The 16,039-nt window shown below is 46.2% G+C and overlaps 1 protein-coding gene across 3 annotated transcripts; it reads right to left on the bottom strand.

The window, feature by feature from the left end:
• Positions 1-203: 203 nt before the first annotated feature.
• On the bottom strand, positions 204-13,226 carry CCDC167 (coiled-coil domain containing 167). Of its 3 annotated transcripts, none has more exons than XM_027641727.1 (4): positions 13,145-13,225; positions 5,729-5,823; positions 3,145-3,197; positions 204-1,041 (listed from the first exon to the last, which is right to left on the bottom strand). In XM_027641727.1, exons 1-4 carry the CDS (start codon positions 13,181-13,183, stop codon positions 938-940), a joined length of 291 nt encoding a protein of 96 aa, XP_027497528.1. In that variant the 5' UTR covers positions 13,184-13,225; the 3' UTR covers positions 204-937. The 3 variants fall into 3 exon arrangements, with proteins under 3 accessions (XP_027497528.1, XP_027497530.1, XP_027497529.1); XM_027641729.1 differs by lacking the exon at positions 13,145-13,225 and adding an exon at positions 8,500-8,601 and having other exon boundaries at positions 209-1,041; XM_027641728.1 differs by lacking the exon at positions 3,145-3,197 and having other exon boundaries at positions 209-1,041; positions 13,145-13,226.
• Between the last annotated feature and the right edge of the window lie 2,813 nt (positions 13,227-16,039).

Below are 16,039 nucleotides of genomic sequence, written 5' to 3'. Positions count from 1 at the left end.
TCAAAGGAAGTAGATTCCAGGCTGCAACAGACCAGTAACCACTGTTGAAACCTCACTAACCAGGGATGCTAAGTGCCTAACCCAGTCTAGGCTTATTGTGTGCAATGTGTGCCAGCAGGGAGATGGTAGGATGGGAATAAAGCACTGCCTGAGAAACAGGACAAAACGAGAAATTAAAAAAAAATAAATCACAGAACAGGAAATTACAAGGTCGGATTATTTTATTTAAAACCTTACATAAGCACTTCCATTTCTGGCAGTTGCTAGTAAATTCTCTTCTGCGAGTGCTGATTCTCAAAGGCACAAAATGGCTACCAAGCTCTGATGCATTGGAGAGGCAGGCAGATCTTCTCAAAGCCCAAGCACCCAGATCTGAAGTTGTACGCTACTTGCTTGCAGAAAAAGACATACCTATGTACCTATAGTTTTTGTGGAGGTAGGATTCCTTTGGTCCTGTAAGTCAGGGTGGAGGAGGAAACATCTTTAGTGCAGCTCTGCAGCAGAAGCACATAAAATCTTAAGGTCGCAATTCCTCAAGATTACCCTTCAATTGAGGTTGGTGTCCCTTCATCTTATGGCTGAGTCACAGGAGCCAAGAAAGTGGCACGTCTGCAACCACAGGGGTCCTCTTCAAAAGGGAGAACAAACTGTCTTCCTGCATCAGGCTGGGTGATCTTGACTGTGTTTTGGGTAAGATGGCACCACCTTGAGCTCTGCTTGACCTGATTTTCACGTGCAAGTGTGCTGTGATTTCTGGTTTGTCTCCTGTCCCCCTCAATTTGCAGAGAAAAATCTTCCCTACAATGAGGCTTGGAGACAGTAAACAAGGACAACATTTTGAAATGCTGATCCTCACTCTTGGAGGCACAGTGGTGAGAGGAGGAAGCACTCCTTGCAGGAGAGTCATTTGGTCAGCAGGGAGAATTCTTGACTGCAATCACATCGTCCAGCAGGCGTAAATAAGAGCAATCAGCAACGCCATGGCCACAGCAAGGGCAGCATTCTTGCGATTTTCCTTGCGAAGCGCACTCAGTTCTTTCTCTGGGAAACAAACAAAAGCCTTGCCTGTGAAGGTTTGTCATGTTGCAGCCGCATCCACTTTCAAAACTCTCTTAAAAGCACAAAGCTACCTTGGCCATGGGCAACATTTTGGGAGCGGTATGCAAAGCTGCCAATTATAGGATGTGCCAAACAGGAAGTAAACTAGCGGGAACCCTTTCATTTGCTAACTCTCATCCTGGCTCTTGTGCTTGGGAACACTTCAGTGCCAGACTAGTTGCTGTTCGCAAACGACATTGCTGTAGGCCTCTACTAAGGACAGAGTTTGTCATTAGAATAATTGTTTGTTCCCTAAAAGAATGAAGGAGACAGAGGGCTAAGAGCTATTTCTTCTAGAGGTAACAGCCTGGTGGCTTTTTCTAGCGTTAAAATTTACTTAAATACAATTGTGGCCGCCTTTGAATGTTGCAGAATGTGGGTTTCCTTGTGCTTCAGAAGGATGAGTGTGGAACAGGTCTGAGCGTAGACACTCCTTCTGTTGGGGTCTGAAGCTTTTTAGAGACAGGTTGCTATTCCTTGCCCTGGTTTACAGAACCACCACAGATACACAGAGATGAAGGAAGTGGCTACTGCAAGTATGGAGCCTTCTGATCTCCATTTCATTTCTGTGTGCTTTACAAAAGATGAGCACTCCAGTCTGGCTAGTTTGGTTCCAAAAACCTTTGCTGGGTGGCACAGGCAAGCAGTGAGGCCTACAGCACTAAACACTGCATGGTCGAACAGCAGTAATTGTTTGGCAAGGCAAGGTTGGGTGGGGCCTGTCTCCAGAGTCAGACTGCTTTTGCTGCTGAGTTCATCTGCAGTAACTGCACAAGTTACTGCCTCTAAAGTTTGCACAAGCAGCCTCCAGCAGTTCCTAAACTGGTGTTCTATCAAAAGAGACTCTTAGCTGTTCTTTCTGCCCCCATTCTTCATGTAATGCAAGCATTCTCATGCAACTGCAGAGCAACCTGCTTAAATCTGCAAGGCCACAGAGGAGGTGACACGGGCAGGAGGTCACATAACCTCACACACAGCAGTGCCAGCTTGAAGTGATGGAGCAATGCCATCGTCAGCAGCTGCAGTTCATGACCTCAAGTGTGTCAGCTGGAATAAGTAAAGATTTAATCAGAGGCCATAGCAGTGATCTAAAAAGACTCTGTGCACATGCACTGTGTGTTCTGTTCCAGAAGGAGCAGCCATCACCATTAGGTGAGGCTGTTGCTGCTGTCTGAGCTGCTGTCAGACTACTTTGCTGCCAGTGCTGGCTGACTGCTGGCTGGTGAAAGAGTGGCAGTGATGTGTAGAGTCTTCTGCTGTCTCTAGTGGTAGTTCCTCAGGGAACAGCTTTCAATCTATTTAAAGTAATGGCTACTCTTCTGGAAACAGTCCTTTAACAGGAGTTATAATTAAAAAGTTGCTGGCTTTCCACTCTCCAGGCCTTAAAGTACTGTCAAGCAGGTAACACACTGATCAACTCTAGGAGTCTGAAGATGTGCAAAGCAGCATTCCTGGTGGAATGGACATGCTGTCAAGTTGTGGTAGCTCGGAGGGACTCTCATTTTGTCTACAGCAGGACTTGCAGCAAGGAAAGACCCTGGCTCTCTAGAACTGCAGGGAGCACATCAGTGTGAATCCCTATGGTCTTGTGCTGAGTGGCCCCAGAAACTGATGCAGTAAGAACCTTCCCCAAGGAAGGTATACTTTGCAACACTCCTGATAACACTTGCCAGCTTGCTTAGCAAGCTTCTATTAAAAAAAAAAAAGGAAAAAAAATAAAAAAGGGGGGAAGAAATGTTAAAAGCTACTCAAGCTGATCTGTTAGCTATGATTATCTAAAGACTAGTAATTTGGGGTATGTGAAAGGGACATTTTCCCCCCTTCATTAGCTGATGCTTATTTTTTTCCTCTATGGTAGCACAGCTCAAGCAAGAGGATACAGACTCCTATTATAATATGCTGACTATATTTCCCTCAGTCTAGCTCCCTTTGGCTGAACTTAAATTCAAAGGCAGAAGTCAGAGGTGGCAGGAGCTTGAAGACAAAGCTAAGCTGCAGCACTGATCCCATCCAGCCCAGAGGGACCATTTTTAATGAAGCTCTTACCATAGTTGTCAGCTTTGGTCATTAGTAAGTTTCTCTCTCTCTCCAGTGACTTTCTGTAATGAGAAGAGCAGTTCATTACCTGCGAGGCACAACACAGCCTATTTCTTTGCTTACATGATGGAAGAGAGACTGTCCCACTGCTGGGGATATCTGCTCACAGAATGAGCCCCTCACCCTTCACTGTGGAGTGATGACAGTTTAGAAACACCCAGTTGGGCAAGAGAAGCGATGCAGCATTTTAGATTATTTTTGTCTTCCCTGAAACTGCTTCCTGTCTCTTCTTTCAGGACAGTGTCAGTGTTCCTGAAGCAGCTACAAAGGGGTCTGTGTGTCAGAAAACCCCTACTCTAGTTCCCCCAGGTGGGGTAGGAAGTTCTGACATAGGGCAGGGCCCCCAAGTGCTCTCTGCAGAATCCTGCACCTCCAGCACACTGGCACAGTGCTGCAACAGTAATTCTTCTCACTGATAGAAGCCGGGATCCCTGTGCTGGGAGGTAACCAATTTACACAAATTGGTAAACTCAAGGAAACAGGCTGAATCCAAGCTCAGTAGCAACCAGTTAAACAACCTGTTATTATGCTGAAAACTCATGATAATAACAGGCCAACCCAGCCCTTGTCTTAAACTGCACAAGATGATTAATTAATACACAGTTTAAAATATAAATGCAAAACAAAATTCCTGAAAGCAGCAGCATTTCCATTCTGGCAGTGCAGACACAGTCACTCCTTTCAGACTGTGAACATCAGTACACATGCATTAACAAATTATCTCCTGGTTCAGAGAAGGCAGTAAGTGTAACAGAGTTTGTTGTTCCCCGTGGGGCAGAGCAAGAACTTGTAGGAGGAAAGAAATCCAAATCTATTTGTACAGATAGTTAAGTAAGAGATGGCAAGAAAGCAAACTACAGCAGAGCAGCAGGAGAGGAAAGGGCTCTTAAATAAAACTGGGGAAAGGCAATGGGGAGAGCAGCCAGGAGGAAGTGAGAAGACATTTACCAACACGACTGAGCTGCTACTTAGAAACTTGCCTTGTGAAGAGAGTCAAGGGAAGAAGCTTTGAGAATGAGACATGAAGAAACCATGACAACTGAACTTCAAAGTGGGAAAGCAGAGCTCTCCTTTGTGTACTGTGCACCGAATCAATAATTTTCGTCACAGTACATACCTTCCTTCAGGGTTTTTCAAATGGTCTGGAATAGGGCAACTGAAGTTCTGTTTCTATCTCCATACAAGCTGTAAAATTCAGAAAAGGCCCCAGGAATCCCTATTTCTAATTCTTTGCTCTAGGCCCTATATTTCAGAAAGAAACCATCATCTATTCCATCCTGTCAAGTTATCACAACTGTAGGTTTGGTTGTTGGCCATCTAAGTACCAGATAAAGAATACACACAGTTAACAAGAATAATTTAGGCCTAGAAAAGGACTGATGAGATGAAGAGCTAAAGAGATGAGGGACAGGACCCTGTCTTAAGTATGGATGGGGATCCAAAACCCCAGTAAAGGAGCAGGGGAGGAGGCAAATGAGAGTTTAACAAAGAAGTTAAACTGAGGCTGATAAATATCAGGGTATGGAGACATCACCACTGCTAGGATCATTTCTAACGGGTTCTGTTGGACAGCTTTATAGAGCAAACACCAGGATCAACAGAACCACTCCCTGGGTCTGTAACTGAGCTTCCTGGCCTTTTTTGCTAGGAGCAGAGCAGTAGGATGCTGGGCACAGAGTCACAAAATATTCTGAATTAGAAGGAACCGACAAGGATCATCAAGTCCAACTGTTAAAGGAATGGCCCCTACAGGGATCAAACCCATGACCCTGGTGTTAACAGCACCAAGCTCCGACCAACTGAACTAATCTCAGGTGACTGAAAGAATATCCTCAAACTGAGAGATTTGAGAATCAGTTGGAAGACTTAGGATCTCTTGCTTCACACTCAAGAGAAAGCAGGTTCTGCCTCTGTCTGCTACAAAATCCAGGCCAAAGTCCTTGCTTGAATCCCAGCTCTAGAAGCCGACAGTTGCCACCTCTACGGCAGTGACAGATTTCAGGGGGATTGTCCCTCTTAGCTTTCCCAAGAAAAGCCACTGTGTCAATGCATCCCTACATCCAGACACATGTGCAACATAGGCACAGGAAATCTCCCTCAGCCCCTTCTGCAGTTGCATCCCAGCCTGGTTTGGTCCTCAGTAGTAGCTGCTGCACATCTCCCCTGACTGAACTCATGCAGCTTTGGCAAGGCTTGAGCAACAGCGTGCAGCAAACCTTTGCCAGACTCACAGAGCTGTCTCCTAGCAGGCCAGGAGTCAGATCTGCAAATTAAGTGGCAAGTTTTGGGCACTGCTTGTCTGGTTGTGGTGCAGGTTGGAGTCAGGCTGTTAACAAGATAAAGCTCTCTCCATATATCACTGAACTTGTCACACAGCAAGTTCCCCAAGTAAGCTCCAAGCTGGGGGAAGAGAGTCTTGTCATGGGGAACCATAGACTCCCATCCTTTCAAGAGCCCTTGCTCAGTACTACAGCAGGGTGACAGGTAGCTGAAGTGCACAGCCACAGCTGCAGAAGGAGGTGGTCATCACTACCTTCCTTCAGGGCTGAGCTTCTCCCTGCGCAGCTTAAGATCCACCTCTTCCATGCTCTGTCTGCAGCGTGCCAGCTTCTCCTCCAGGCCATCGATCTGAAAAACATCACACCAGTCACCATCATTTCCTGCCTCAGCTAACACTGATCCATTCCCACGCAGATGAGAAGGGTGGCAGCTCAGCCACTCCACCTTCTTCCTGCCCTAATCAAGGGAGGAGCCCCAGCTCTGTGTAGAGATCACAGCACAGAAAGCCCTTCACCTCCCAGATCAGCCTGTATTATACCCCAGGCAACTATGACATTGTAATGCCAGACACAGCCAAGCCAGCCCTGATGCTGCCAGTTGTGTGGCTGGCCAGCACCCTTCTGCTAGGATCTGGTCCTGTTCCAGCCTGTTCTTTGCGTGTGGGTCCACAAGCAAAGATGTGATCTAAGGCATCTTTAGGCAATTAAGAAGAAAAAAAAGAGACTGGCCTAGGCCAAAGCCTGAGGGACAAGGTCTTGATTTAGCATTGTGAATGGATGCAGAAGTTCATGGGATGTGCCTACGAAGCACCCTCAGCTGTCTGGTTGGGTGAAAAGGGGGAAAAAGGGGAAAGAAACACTGATACCTACCATCTTTTACCTAGCTAAATCTACAAGAGCAACAGTGATCTGCAGAGCATGCTCAAGAGAGCATTCAACCCTGCCTCCATACCTTCCACTTGCACCAAATTTTGGCAGCAACATGATCCCAAGCAGAAAAACACTGGTCATCTCCTTGTGTCTCCTCATCAAGCATCCTAACAGCTACCCTCCTCCTGTGTCTTCCTGTGGAGAGGAGTAACTGTGGCTAAGCACAGGAGGGGTTGATCTACTTGTGTGCAAAGGGATTGCCCAGGAGGGAATCCTACCGTGGGCAACAGTTCTGGGAATCAGTCCTCTCTTCTCCCTGGCAACCAGAGCATAGACATCTTTAGGAAAACTTTCTTTCAAGCTTGCTGCCAGCAGGGAAACAGTAGGACTAATCAGATAATATGAACACAACAACCTAGCCTGAAAGCAAACACCCTTGGTGCCCTGAGGTGGCAATGACCTCTCTTTTTAGCTACTTAGCACAACACTCCTGCTGTGCCTGGTTCTCCAGGGAAGGCCAGGGCTGACTAGATGGAAGGCAGCACAGCCTCTCTGTGGTGGGAGCCTTAACACACTAGAGACTGAGAGGTGGCACAGTCCCAGGAAAAGTACTGAGGTGGAATAAGCTGCTCTGAGGTGGCTCAGAGCACAAACACTCCCATGAACAGTGATAAGGGAAACAAAATCAAAGGTAGTGATCCCTAATTATTGTTGCTTTGGGGATCAGCTCTGTCCAGAGCTCATTAGCAATTCACACCTTCTGCTCAGGAAAGGCAGGCAAGCATCATAAATAAGCAGGACGTGAGAAGAGGCTTGACGCAAAAGGGGGAACAAAACAGACAGTTTAGCCAGTCAGCTGAATAGTCTCACTGCAAGGAGCACAGCAGAGCTGGGCAGGGGGACACATATAACAAGGCTCAAGTCTTTTATTTACCAGATAGCAATTTCAAAGTCCTGTGTTATGAGGCAACTCTGCTAGGGCTGTTGAGATGCCAAGCTCCCCAGAGGCACCTGCACAGCTTCCCCTGAGCCCAAGGGGAACGCCAAAGCACATCACCTGATCCAGAGCACATGGAATGGCACTTCTGTGTTTGGCAATGCTTGGGTTTGCCTGGATGGGGAAATGGATATTTTTGAATCATGTTAGCTAAAAATGCATTTGGTCAGGGCAAAGATAATTGTTCTCCTCCATTTCTAGCTGTGCCAGTTAGGAATGTTAATTCCAGCTGCTCATCAGTATGTCATCCACTACAGGTCAGTCAGCATGATGCTTCAGGGCCAAGTAAGGGCTTTGCCCAGGTCAACTCTGACCACAGTTATCAGCAAGTTAATTTAATGGCCAAGTGCAGCAGAGTAGAGGTGGGGGGTCCATCCAGTCCAGTTTAAGAACTACCATCACCTTCACCAGTTCCTACCATTTAAAAATTACTATCTCTGCTCCCTTAGATATTGGAAACCCTCACATGCACACACAGCAAGGGATGCTCCAGTACGTGTTATTTGGCTACTCCTTAGCCAGTAAACTTATTACAATGCACCATGCCTTCCTGGGAAATGCATTTAAAAATAATGTCAAATAATAACAATAACAGCTTTAGTCAGCTGCCAACCCCACCACTAAATTAATCCATGCCACTGCACTCCTCTCCTCCAGAACTGCTCCTCCTGGGCAGTCTGCAGTTGCTCTCACTAGGACATTCTCTGCCCATACTTCCCTCATTTCATGAGACTCAACAAGAGGATATTCCACCCAACTCTGTCAACGCTTTTACTTTCTGCTGACTAAAAATCTCCAGATTCCACATAATACTTTAAAAGTTTCAACTGGTGTTACTGCTCTTAAATCAAAACCAAAGTTTGGGTTCCCTGCTGGAAGCAATAATTTGCTAATAAACCACATGCCCTAGAACTGCACCATCAGCTTTGCTGAGCTGAGGGCACAAGGGACAGAAAATAATCAGAAAAAAAAAAAAGAAGTAAGGAAGGAGAAACAGACTGCTGAATGAACAAAATACTTTTCCTTCAGAATCTCTCTATTTCTGCTCTTCCAGCTAGTCTAGGGAATTAGGGGTTGTAAGAAAGGACAGAGTGAGGATTCACAGATGTTATCCATTCACCATGCCTCAGTTTTCCCACTTATAAACTGGGACAATACCATCTGCCTCCTGAAGGTAGCTCATTTGCACTAGAAGCCTCAGACAATGCCGCTACTTCACTTGGGATTTGGGATCAGTTCCTGCAAGCCAGGAGTCTCTCGGCAGCTCAGTCATCCAAATAATTCTTCACTGCAGGACAAAGGAAAGGCAGAAATAGAAAATAAGCACAGGGAAAAATCAGACTAATGCCTGGGATTTACTGATTACTCTATTGGTTGCTCAGGAAACTCCCAGGGGAGCATAGTCTATAAAACTGTAGCACAAGAAAATCTGTTGAGCTTTGGCATAATTCCCTATGCAGCTCTCCAGGAGAGCAATCCTAAAAGCAGGGACTCACCTGAGCTAGCTGTGGATGGAAAGCTTTCCCTCCTACTAACTAATACAGGAGAAGGTTAGTTGGGGTATGTACCTAGGCATACTGGAAGCCCACAGGAAAAGAAACAGCCAAGCTCACTTAGCTGACCCATCCCTGCACTTCACACCGCCTTATCATCTTAGTGGCAAGCTCAGCTCAGTGTCTCATAAGTTGCAACGACGAAGCCTTCCTCCCTGTAGCTCTCCTTTCCATGAAGGGAATCCTCTGGGACAGAGCTGAAATGCAGCACTCAGAAGGCTCACATGACAACTCATCATGGTTCACAGCCGGTAGCAGGGACACGGGACTTCACTCACAGCATCATCTATAAGTAGTGCCAGTTAAAAGAAGTGAGTGAAATGGGTGCTTCACATCCAGGCAGCAGCTCAGAGCATGCAGAGCTGCCCTTCTGAAGCTCATCATTAGACACTCCACAAAGTCAGGTCCCAGCAGCTTTGGATGCACACAGAGATCTAAGACCAGATGCCTCCTTTGCTCCACAGGTATGACAAGGCATTGGGCTATTTATGTTGAATTCTGGCAATACTCGCTCACAATCTGGAAACCTTATTAAGCCAGAGGGACCTGGAATGGATTTCAATCCAAACTGACTTATGTGCTGATTACAAATATCATTTGCGGGGACCATCTTGGGCAGGGAGCCCAAAATGGCTCACATAAAGGCAGAGACAAAGAGAGAAGAGAAAAAGAAGCAGCTTTGCTTACAGAGTTGAGACAGATCCCATTCAATACATTTTGTAATGAATTAATAAAATCTTTCTTTCCAGCAGAAAGGCTAAAAGCACTTTTCAAGAACTGGCATCCACCCTCTGCTTTTATGAATTCCCTAATTAAGATACTGGCAAAGAGCCATATCACACATACGTTGACATCCAACAGCATTAGGTAATGAGGTTTTCATCTTGTGACCCTCATAAAACAGATCAAAGCCAACTGAAGAGGTAGGGGCAAACGCAAAAACCCTTGTCTGAGCAGTCTTTACATGCCTTATCACCTGCCAGCATACTTAAACCATTCTTTTCACAGAAGAATTAACGGTTCCTTCATCCACAAATTTGGCTGGATTATTATCAGTCCAGCAGAAACAAGTTTTGTTTAAATTCAAGCGCTAACTTGCAGTTCATGTACACACTTCCATTTTCTCCACGCTCCTGGAATCATTTTGCATGCTGGCAAATAATTTCACACATGCTCTACCCACGGTGTGCTTGGAAATATTTATCAGACAAGCTACTACACAGCAGAGGATGATCCTCCAGCAAACTCTAAGATAAATTTTGCAGAACAACCCTCTGCATTGCTAAAGGAGAAAAGACTAGATCCTACCTGCATCTCTTCCTTCAGCCTTGCAGAAACTATCCTGTAAGCATATCCTGCCTCAGCTCAGACCAGTGCTTTTTGAAAAATTCTGTAAGAACAGCTTTACTGAGTAAAAACTATGTTGGCCTTTTCCCTATTCTTTATGCTCTTCCATAGATAGTCATTGGGAACTGCCCTGTCAGAAGCAGCAATACACAAAGTAACAGTACTTTCTCTAAACACACATCTGACATTTTACAGCTTTGGCACTGTCTGAGTGCAGGGTGTTCTCTTTGCATTTAATGCACTGTACTGCTTCCGTTATTTTTTTTCAATTGTTGTCTGATCCACAAGTATATTTTTAAGGGTTACAACATCCTCTGGCAGGGAGTTTCACAGCACAGCCACAGGTTATGGGAAAGAACCCCTTCTGTTTGTTCTGAGCTAGTCAGCTGCTTGTTTCATTTGATAGCCCTAATTTTTTATTGACAGTGAAGGTTCATTCTTTGTTTAAAGTTACAAATAGCATGCAGAGGATATAGACCTATACTGGGTCCCCTTGCAGTTGTGTTTTCAAGCTTAAAAGAACCTGGAATGCTTGGCAGAATCTTGCATAAAAGTTTTCCACACCTTTGATCATCCTTGTCACTCTGTTAAGTTCTTTCCATTTTCATTATTTTGCTACAAAATGGACCAGTCTCCTCAGTTTCATCTGCCTGATGAGTTTCCTCAAAGGAGTTCTGTGCAGCTCAGCATTGTCAGTAGGGCTGCCTGTCGAAAGACCAGAGAGCTATAGGAAAGAAGTGAGATGAGTTTAAACCACTACAACATTATGCAGATGCATTTATATCGGTTCAAACCAGATCATATTAATTACACCTGCAATTTGTAAGTGCAAGCCAATCTGATAGGAAAATTGCATTCATTTAGCATCATGACTTCAGTTAAACAAGCATGACTCTGCCTAGATGAGGCCTTTCAAAACTATCATGTATAATGTCATATTAAGACATTTGGAAAGTTTTCTTTACAATCATAACAGCTCAGAAGGTAATACTGAACAGAATAAAAGTTTATATTATGAAATCAATATCTTGGTTGTCATGCATTCTGATACCTGAAACACAGCTCTCTGCCTCTGGCTTAAAGGGATTTGGTTTTCTTCCTCCCTAACTGCTATTCAGTACCTTTGTCATCACTGCAAGTGGAAAGAATTTTATCTTTTAGCAGTATCTTTGCACTGAGAGGTTTTCACCTGTAACACACCAAAAAAAGAGTAGTTCTACAGTCCTTTCAAAACTAGTGTGTTCCATCACAACAACTTCTAAAAAAAACCCCCAAAACCTAAAGCAACTACAAGTCCCCAGACACTCTGCAAGAATTTTCTCTGGCAGCTAAAATCAGTCTCTTTTCACTCTGTGACCAAGAGATCCCTGACAGGCTCAACCTTTTTACCATCTCTCTTTTTGTAAGGTAGACCCTACTATTTCAACTCCCCTTGTCTACCATATCTCAAAAAACAACCACCAAAAAAGGATTTCAACTCCCTGCTAGACTCACTGAGGGGAAGCTTGGACAGTCAGCACACTCTCCTCTGGACTCCCTTTGGTGGTTATATTTGGGTTAGAGTGTCTAGAAATGTCTGTGTCTCTAATGAAAGCCTAACCAATGAAACAGACAAGAAAACTACTATAAACTAAACTCCCAATCATATGACATAGTAGGACGAGAGGGAATCTCAACAACAGTCTCAATCAAAGGTGGGTGCCAAGAGGATGGTGCCAGACTCCTGTCAGTGGTGCCTAGCTACAGGAGGACGAGCAGTGGTCATAAACTGAAGCCCAAGAAGTTCCCCCTCAACATCAAGAAGAACTTCTTTACACTGAGGGTGGCAGAACACTGGACCAGGCTGCCCAGGGAAGTTTGGTTCTCTCTCTCTGGAGACATTCAAAACCCACCTGGACACGTTCCTGTGTAACCCGCTGTAAGTAACCCTGCCCTGGCAGGGGGATTGGACTAGATGATCTCCAGAGGTCCCTTCCAACCCTAACGATTCTGTGACATTCACCTTTAGGTTAATGGCTGATGACACAAACACTACAAGCCCCAAATCCTTTACCTGGCCTTTCTACTCTGGTTATTTTGGTCTGCTATGCATAATCTCACCCGAAAGGCTTCAGGACAGAAAGGTGACCAGTGAAGTTCAGAATCCTGGTTCATGGATTCTGCCCCATCTCAGCCATTTGCGATGAGCTTTCAGGCCTTTGCTGTCCCCAAAGTATCCCCAAAGTATCCACAACCCTCAGATTTGAACTACAGGCTCTCCACTGCCTCCTCGGAATCACTGTTCAGCGCAGGAGCCAGGACGACGTATGCTTCAGAGAGACCTTAACTAACATGACTCAGACTGTTAACACAAATGTAAACCTTCAACAAAGCTTACCAGCAGCCCTCCTGCCACTCAGCAGATTACAGAATCATGGAATCACAGAATGGGTCAAAGTGGAAGGGACCACTGGTCCAACCTAAGGTCATCCTAGAGCACATGGCACAGGACTGCATCCAGACAGTTCTTGAGTATCTCTGGTGAGGGAGACGAAACACCCAAGTGCAACAATAAAAAGGCACTTTTACAAGGGAGGAGTGTTATTAAAAACCAGCCTTTCCCCTTCCTCCTCGCTATGATTTACAGGCCCCTCACATGCTGGTTCGCCACCGGGCTCCTCACAAGAAGCAGAAGGAGCTGCCCGCCCCTGTCCCGCACACGGCTGACTCCCACCGCAGCAAGGCCCACACCGCGCTGGGGCCGCAGCAGCGGGCACAGCCCCACCGCCCCTCACGGCACTGGCTCCAGGGCTCGGCGGGAGCAGGGACACCAAGCGCCACCGCTCCCGGCCCGGCGGTGAGGACGGTGCTCGGTGCTCCGCGCTCCCGCTCGCGGCCCGGCCGGACCCCGCCCCCCCCCTCACCTCCCGGGCCACGCTCGGCCCCGCGCGCCGCCTGCCCATGGTCCGGCCCGGCCCGGCCGCGCATGCGCACACCTTGGTGATGGGCCCGCGCTGGGCGGGGAGGGGAGCGAGCGCCATCTTGGTGAGGGCGCTGCTGCCCGGGCCTTCTGTCGGAGCCGCTGGGCCTGGCCCTGGGATCCCTCTTGGCGTGGTCTGGACACAACCGGGAGCGAGTGGCAGCCGGAGCGGTGCCTCTTGCGTTGTGTCGGTGCTGCCCGCAGGCTGTTGTGCCAGTTCCAGTGGTGATAGATGAGGGTTGGTTGGAGGAGGACGAGCAGGCCGGAAAGCTGAGGTGGGACCTATTGGTCCTGCCTCGTCCTGCCTCTCCACCCCTCAGAAACCCCTGCTCCCTCAGGCGGGGGGTCTGTAGGGTGCTGTCTGTCCCAGAGGGCAGATCCGAACTGATCAGCTGGTTTTCCCCCAAAGGGAGTCAGTGCAATCCTGCTCCTGGCCTGCACTGGTCAGGACACTCCAGCCCAGCTCTTCTATTGCTGGGGGTCAGGGCTCACCTAGAAAGAAGGCAATCTTGGGAACACAAGGCAAACCCAGCACAGCTGCTTTGCTGCTTGTTAGGACCACTGAGAATTTTTTTCTGGACGTCAGGACGAATTTTTTCACGGAAGGGGTTGCTAAACATTGGAATGGGCTGCCCAGGGAGATGATGGAGTCACCCTCTCTGGAGGTATTTAAGGAAAGACTGAATGTGGCATTTAGTGCCAAGTTCTTGTTGACATGGTGGTGATCAGTCACAGGTTGGACTCAATAATCTCAGAGGTCTTTTCCAACCTAAATAATTCTGTGATTCTGTGATTAAGGCTGTCCTTGGGACTTCCTGCTCAAACATCAGCTTTATGCTAAAGCAGCTGAGGAAAAGCAGGCTTTGTGATGTACCAGCAGACAGCACTTTGTGCATGCTAGCCAGTTCATTGCAAGATGCTTATCACAATGTTACATATGCATGGAAGCTCTTGTTCTGTCCCAAGAAAGCTTTTTATGAAACACTGCTATCTGGTATTTAAAAAAGAAACAACCAACCAACCAACCAGAAAAAAACAACCAGCCAAGAACTACTGAAATGCATTTGTCTTCAGGGTAGGAAATGATTGCTACATGAAAGAGAACAGCAGGTCTATTTGCTGACCAAAAAATAGAAGGCTGGGCAGCAGCAGCATTTATTAGACACACAGACTGAATTTTCATTTTGACTAAATAGCCTCTGCTGACTGAAATTTTGCTAGGATGGCAGAAGTGCAGATGCCTGTCATAGAAAGAGTGATATTACTGATACCTAATTAGTGTGTTTCATTTTTCTTTCAAACAACAGCCCCCTACATTTTTACTGTGTGAGGTAGTATGTGTTGGTAACAGCATCAATCTCATTTTATGTCTGGAGAAAATGAGGGACAGCTGTACTGTTTTCTGCTTCCCAATCTGGTACTTGACTCCATGTTACAGAGCCTATACTGCTGAACCTAAAGGAGCCAGAACTCCCACCTCCAAGGTGAGACACAGATAACTGCTTTCCAAGCAGAAGCAGCTCAGTCAGAAGGCAGTAAAGAAGCTGAGGAGGACCCACCCAGCAGCTCCAGAAAAGCACAGCGTCAGGGGGCGGGAGAAAGTGAAAAAGAGGGAGAATGTTATTTTTTCCCCTCTTAGACAGAAGACTTGCTTAGGGAGTGTAAATACAATCTAAAAATGCATACAGGTTTGAAGAAACCCATCTGTTATGGTTTGCAATCGGCTGAAATAGCCATCAGTTCAGCAGAAAGCATTTTCTCCTTTACAAAGGTGAGTATTGATTCAGGGCAGGACTGTCAGTTCTCACATATACACTTCTCCACAGAGACAAACATACACCATTTTCTGGGCAGACGACTGTGGCCTTTGTTGTTACATCTTTTGGGAAGACAGAAAAGGGGAACCGGTTCCTCTCTCACCAAGAAGCCACCATTCCCACTGTTGCAAGCAGCAATTTTCAGTTCTCATGTTACTCCTCCTGGCACTCCTAAATCCATCAAGCTGATAACTTCATTATGCCTGTAACGTGGTCTTGGGTCTCCTGGTTCTGCCCTCAGCTGACACCTTCTCTTTATTCTTCCCTGTGTTGTATCTTAATTTCCTTTGTAATGTCATTCAGGTCATCTACATGCTAATGCAAGAAAGAACAACTGTTCTTTTTCCTCAGCAAAATTATAATATTTTCCTTCTTGAAACCTGAGGAAAAGAGATGGAAGTTTTTCACATGCAATGTCATCAGCTTCTGTATTTTAGAATAACCACAGACATGAGTATGAATTTGAAGTACTCCATATCAAGCTGACTTGATGGCTGCTGACTGGCTCTGCACATATCTAAGCTGGAAATCAGAAGTTTCTAGCTGTGAGAGCAATCATATTATGGAACACATCTCCTGCCAGAGGGGTAAGAGGAAAAGAGTGGAATAGTTTTTAGTAATCTCTTGAATGGGATAGTCTAACAGAAAGCTTGTAAGAGGAAGGTGTAGGATGTGATGACGTACAGGTGAACACCAAATAACATATCCAGTACTGGGATTGGATTAAAGTCCTGGTAAGATTGCTCAGGGTCTCTGATTAGGCTGTCCCTGCACTGGGGGTCACATCCCTTCAGCCAAAATGAGTGATGAAGTGATGTTAGAAACTAAAAATACACAAGTGTCAGTCTGAAAGGAAAATTCAGAAGACACTCCACCTACATGCCCAGAGGCAGGATCAGGTACCCTGATGCCACCCAAGCAGATGTTTGCCTTATCTGTGCTTAACACGTGCTGGGGATGCTGCCACCTCCTACCTGCTACACTGCTCATTGACTGATGGTTGGGAAGGTTTCCCTCCTCTT

The sequence above is a fragment of the Corapipo altera genome, unplaced genomic scaffold (assembly GCF_003945725.1).
Source record: "Corapipo altera isolate COAL_440 unplaced genomic scaffold, ASM394572v1 48b, whole genome shotgun sequence".
NCBI classification, from domain to species: domain Eukaryota; kingdom Metazoa; phylum Chordata; class Aves; order Passeriformes; family Pipridae; genus Corapipo; species Corapipo altera.
This window is presented reverse-complemented; position numbering and strand designations above follow the sequence as displayed.